Here is a 6,000-nt window from a genome sequence, read left to right as displayed (position 1 = left end):
GGGATAGACTCGAAATGCACGGGCCGTGAAGGACAGAAGGAAGGAAGGTGCAAACACACATTGATTTGGGACGTCAGGCTCCTCTCCAGCCTGCGGGGAGGACAGGAGCCCCAGGCCCAAACCTGACAGCTCTGCGGGAGCAGGGCGAGGCACAGCTGTGCCCGGAGCGGGGTCAGCGCCCCTCAGAGCCCCGCAGGCCAAGGCGGCCGCACCCGCGGGCGACCACACACAAAAGGCGCTCTTTTCGCCCCCCCTTCTCTTATTTAAGGACTCCTCGACCAATCAGCGCCAGGGGCGGGGCTAAACTGGGAGGATTGACAAGCCCCCGAGACCCCGCTCCGAAGAGCGGGGAAGGGGGCGGGGAAAAGCGGTCGCAGCCAATCGCCATGGGCGAGCTGGCCGCTCGGCCAATCAGCGGCGCGCGGGGCGTGTCCCGCCGCGGGGTCAGGCCGGGAGCGAAGGCGCCCGTCGCTCCCTGTTCCTCCCGCTCCGCTCGCGGCCGAGCCTCCTCACCGCGGGATCCCTCCGCCTGCGCGCAGCGGCCGGCGGGGTGTGCGCGCCGCTCCGTGCCCCTCCGCCCGGGAGGGATTATTTCCCGCGGTCGCGGCGGCGGGGCGGCCCCGGCGGGGTCGGGGGATGGAGGCACCGGGCGCCCACCGGAGGGACGGAGGAGCCGCCCCGTGAGGGAGGAACGGGAGCGCAGCGGCCTCCTCGGGGCCGCCGGCGGGCGGGGACCCCGCGGCCAGGCCGCGCCTCAGCGCTCGGGCCTGCGCCGCCCTCAGCGGGGCCCGGCCCGGCCCTGCCCTCCCGGGGCTGCCCCAGGCCGGGTGTGCGAGCCCCGGCCGGGGCGTGCTCGGCGCGGGGCACCATGGTGGAGAAGCGGTGCCCGCGGCTGCAGCGGGACGGCGTGTACCGCTGGTTCTCCGAGCTGCCCTCCCCGCAGCGCGTGGAGTTCCTGTGCGGCCTCCTGGACCTGTGCATCCCGCTGGAGCTGCGCTTCCTGGGCGCCTGCCTGGAGGACCTGGCCCGCAAGGATTATCACTCCCTGCGCGACTCCGAGATCAAGGCGAACAACCCCGCCGACCTGGGCAGCCTCACCAACCTGACGGACGAGGTGGTGCGCAGCAAACTCCTGGTGTCCCTCGCCCTGCTGGGCTCTGCCCACCGCGAGGCCGCCGGGGTCCTGTTCCGCACCCTCACCCACATCGACTCGGTCATCAACAACTACGGGCTGCAGCTCAACGAGGGCCGCACGGGGGATGAGTTCCTGTTGCTCTTCACCATGGCATCCAACCACCCGGCGTTCAGCTTCCACCAGAAGCAGGTGCTGAGGCAGGAGCTCACCCAGATCCAGAGTCTCATGGCCAGCACCAGCAAAAATCCCAGCACCTCTACCCTCAACACCATGGCAACCTATCCTGGCTGCCATAAGGTGGGTGTCCTGCCTTTTTTGCGCGCTGGAATGGCACCGGGCTGTGTCTTCGGCTCTCATTTTAAACAGTGCTTTAATGGCAGCTACCAGAGGCAGGTTGATGGTGGGGATGGTCAGCTGAGGGCACAGGGAGAGGATGGATGGAGTTTTTACGAGCTTGTGACATTTAAATGAGAAGGGGTGCACGAGCAGATCACCAGCAGCAATATAAGCAGTTCCCTGATTGCTTCTCAGAGCATCTGCTGGGGGAACAGTCCTGCCAGCTGCGTGGAAAACCGCTGATTTAGGAAGGGGGATAAAAGCATGTCCAGCTGAAAGCATCTGTTTGAAAGTTCCCCCTGGAAAAAGTTGGAAAGGAGGAGTAGCTGTCCAGTGTCCAAAGCATCTTGGTGAGACTGGGTTTTGTTTAGACGGATGTGATGGCAAACGTTTGGAGTTGCTGGTGTTAAGCTCAAAGAAATGCTGTCGTTTTCTGTCACTCTGCATCCCTCGGGTATTGATCCTGGTGTCGGGGTTCACCGTCATTAACTTGCTGTTCTTTCATTCAGTTGCCAGCAGTTAGGCCAGACAGGAACGATTTAAGATGTGCTCTAAGTCATTGGATATGTGACTGCTTAATTGCTCTCAGCCCGCTACAAATTAGGGAGTCAAAGTGTCTTTCTGCCTGATTTTAACCAGCTTGAAAGTTCAACTGAAGCACCAGCTTTAGAAGGGGCTTGTGAGAAGTTAACAGGCTGCAGCCTTTGAGGATGAGTGCATGATGTGCTACCCTGCTCTTGGGAAAGGTGGGGAATACCTAAAAGCTGGGAAAACCCCTGGATTGGAGTAATATCCTAAATAAAGCTGTTTCTCAGGGCTCGGTAGAGATTTCACTAAGTTGAGTGTTGAATTCCAGACTGAGACAGAAATTGTGCACAGTCTTCCCCTGAATACAAATTCCCTTCCATTTTCATGTTTCTTTAAACACCTCTGCTTTGTAAAACTGAGATGTGTTCAGCTTCATATTTTTCTTATTCCTCCCTTCCTGTCTTGTTCCTAATCTCCTGTAGTAAGGGGGAAAGAACAAGGCATGGGAGAGCCTCTTCATTCAGCTGAAACCTCCATGTGGATAAAATATAGCTGGAAAGAATATTTCACACAGGATGTGGAAGGGAATAACTCAAACCAGAAAAAAGCTTCTTTTCAGATACTTCACTACTTGCAGCTTCCCTTACTCAAATGATGCAACGACCCTGGGTTGGAAAGGAAACGCTGTAAATCATGTCCAAGTTCCCCCAAAATAAGACAAGCAAGAAAAAAGATAAAATCAGGCAGGCAGGAAGGTTTTTGAGAGTCTTCTTTCTGAGCTGCAGGATTTATGGAGCTGAGAAACTCCAGCAGTATTTATGTCAATCTAAGATGGACGGAGAATCCATCCTGCCATTTTTCCTGCCAGGAATAAGGCAGCCAGGATCGTTTGATTTTTCTTTTCTTCTGAGCTCACTGAAGGGATGTCTCTTTGAAAAGCACATTTTTATAGATTCTGTGTTGAAGAATCTTGGTTGCTAAGTACAGAGTAGTGAGAGGGAACACAAAGGTGACTTTGCCTTCACAGTCTCTGAGTGTGCATTTTGTTTGAAGTGATGCAGATTTCCTTAAGATTATTTTTTTGTTGTTGTTCTTAACTGGGTAATTCTGTTACTTTTAGAGTAAGCAGTTGGCTTAAACCAGGAGTTGGATGAAGCGAGTGGAGAAAACAATCTCTTTCTCCATTCAGCCCTGTTTAAATAAAGGCACAAATAAATTCCAACACTGAGTCCTTGAGGTGTTACCAAGTGATGTTGTGACAATCCTTAGTTTGTAACATCACCTAGAAAAAACCAATGTGGCTGTGGAGAGAAGGTGAATGCCCTGGGCTGCTGCTCTTCCTGCTTGGAATTGGAGAATTCCCTCCCTGGTGCCAGCACTTCCTCCTGGCTCCTGTTGCTTTACTCCAAGGTTAGCTACGCTGAGCTGGTGCTGGAATCTGGGTGTTAAATGGGGGAATTCTCCTCTCTGAGCTCATCCTTAAGGAGCTGGAGAAGTGCTCCCCATCTGAGGTCCTGAAAAACTCTGGGAAGCTGGGATGGTGTGGATGTGAGATGGGTTGCTGGTTGTGAACTGGCTGAGTTATCCTCAGCTTCCCCCTTGGGAGAGGGGGAATAGGGTGTAACTCTTGTGTAACTGTACCTGCCCTGCTGTTACAATTTCTGATTTATGGTTGACTTGTTTAGTCGGGGAGATGCAAAGGAAATCTGGGCAGTGCTCTTTGTTCTCCTTGCAGAACCCGATGGGAATGTGCTGCTTCTGCCTAGCCAGCCCTATTAAAATATGCCCCAACCTGATATTAGCTATAACTTTTTCCAGGGGATTGGACCTTGCATTCATTTTTCCATCTCCTCTTTCACATTTAACAGTGAAGTATCTCAAAATCAAATCGTGTTTAACGGTGAAGAGACTGAACAGTTGATACAAATTTACTGTAAATATTTCATGATTCCTCAAGTAGCTTTGGGGTGGGTGAACACAGCTGAAGGTGGTCAGTGATGCAAACTGCTTTTTGCTGTTTCCTTTTACTGCCTGCAGCTGCTGACTGTAAGGAGGCTTAAAACAGCTGCCCGTGTATTTTTTGTGCTTTTTCAGATGCTTCTTGTCTTATCTGAACCTTAACTTTGCAGGAAAAGGTGGCTGTGGCTGGCTTTAAGTAGGTCAGTAATTATGGGATTGATGGTTTCTACCTGATGATATAAAATGAATATTTTATGAACAGGAGGGAAAATGCTGCTCCCTCTACATGGCCTTGGACTCTGTGAGGATGGAATCATGGAATGTCCTCAGTTGGAAGGGACCCACAAAGATCATTGAGTCCAGCTCCTGGTGCTGCCCAGGACATCCCAGCAATCCCCCCTGGCTCTGCACAGCTCCTGCCAGGAGGGGACAGGTCCCAGGGACTGGAGCAGAGGGAACGGCCTCAGGGTGAGGTTGGACAGCAAGAATTTCCCCATGGAAAGGGGGGTCAGGGGTTAGAACAGCCCAGGGAGGGTTGGAGTGCCCATCCCTGGAGGTGTCCCAGGAATTCCTGAGGTGGCACTCAGAGCTCTGGGCTGGGGACAAGGTGGGGATTGGGCACAGATTGGACTTGATCACCTTGGAGGTCTTTCCCAAGCTCAGTGATTCTGTGATTCTCTCTCTGCTGGGGTGGATGGCACATGGAGACACAAATCTGAACTTGGCTTCTGTGACCTGCATTGATGCTGGACACCATAGTAGGAATCTCTGCATGGACTTTCCCTCTCAAGAACTCTACTGCCAGTAACTCTGAGGACAGAACTTCAGAGCTGGGGAAGTTATTCATGAATCTGTCACTCTGATTCCTGGAGTTGTTTCATCTCCTCATTGAGATCGTGCTGAAAAACCAGGGAAATAAGAGAATGCTTTGGGTGCTCAGCACCTGCTCTGCTGTGACAAGAGCTCTTCAGTGCAGCCAGGGTGATGAGCTGTAGGTTTAGATCAGATATTAGGAAGGAATTCTTGGCTCTGAGGGTGCTGAGGCCCTGGCACAGGCTGTCCAGAGAAGCTGTGGCTGCCCCTGGATCCCTGGAAGTGTCCAGGTTGGACAGGGCTTGGAGCAGCCATGGCAGGGGCTGGAATGAGATGAGCTTTAAGGTCCTTTCCCATCCAAACTATTCCATGGTTCTGTGATGGTGATTCTGATCTGGTTGTGGGTTCAGCTGCAGAGCCAGGGTCAGAAATAGTCACCCTGAGTGCAGTTTGTTTGCAGCTGAAGAGAAATAAGGGGCAGTGACCCCATAGTTATGTGGTTGTTTCAGGCTGGTATCTTGTGAATGGGAAGGAGAAGTCTTGCCCAGTCAGCTTCCAAATACTGCACCAATGGCTATTTCAAGTTTATAGCATAAGGGACTATTTTTCACTCATGCTAATTCCATAGGCTCCTCTAAAACTTCCAAAGAACTCAAGGCTGTGTATTGGGAGCTGTGGAGTTTTCTGAGGGATCCATTTCAAACACTTTCACCTGTCTGCACTGTTTGCCTCAGGAGCATGAATGGACATAACTCCATTGAGAAATATTCTGATATTTTTACTTCACCAATGGAGTGATGAGTTATAAAAAACCATCACTTGCTGGGTTGAAGCTGAGTTGTCAAGCCCTCACAGAGACAGCAGTGCAGCTATTAAGTGATCTATGTCAGCTGCCTTTATGGCTTTTTTTTTTTTTGAGCTGTGTAGGGATAGGATAAATCATGACAAACTTAATTTTTAGCCTCTTTGAGGGTATTTCGTGGATTGAGCAGAGGACCATGTTGAGAGCAGTTGCTGACTGGGATTAGGGTGTTTACTCACTGGTGTCAGGAGTTGCTATCTCAGAATGATCTCACTTTCCAAACCACATGAATCCAACCTCAGGAGCTGTAGGGACAGGTCTTGTAGCTTCCAGCTGGTGACATTGCCAAGCCCTGCATGTCTTTTGCATGTCCTTTGAGAATTTTTGGGTACTCCAGGCAACGTGGATTGCACATACCTCTTGATAT

General features: G+C 52.0%; 1 protein-coding gene across 2 annotated transcripts in view; it reads left to right on the top strand.

Annotated features, from left to right (window-relative positions):
- The first annotated feature begins 466 nt into the window (after positions 1–466).
- The window catches only part of ZCCHC14 (zinc finger CCHC-type containing 14), a 48,463-nt gene continuing 42,929 nt past the window's right edge, over positions 467–6,000 (top strand). For both annotated transcript variants that reach the window (XR_005952376.1, XM_041400580.1), the window contains exon 1: positions 467–1,432. Coding sequence is in view for 1 of the 2 variants with exons in the window: in XM_041400580.1 (XP_041256514.1) it covers positions 869–1,432 (564 nt within the window). In the remaining variant the exon portion in view is untranslated. The remainder of the gene's footprint in view (positions 1,433–6,000) is intronic.

This window comes from Onychostruthus taczanowskii, unplaced genomic scaffold, assembly GCF_017590055.1.
Source record: "Onychostruthus taczanowskii isolate IOZ18803 unplaced genomic scaffold, ASM1759005v1 scaffold18, whole genome shotgun sequence".
Taxonomy (NCBI): Eukaryota; Metazoa; Chordata; class Aves; order Passeriformes; family Passeridae; genus Onychostruthus; species Onychostruthus taczanowskii.
The sequence above is the reverse complement of the archived record's forward strand: the minus strand, read 5'-3'. Positions and strand labels throughout refer to the sequence as shown.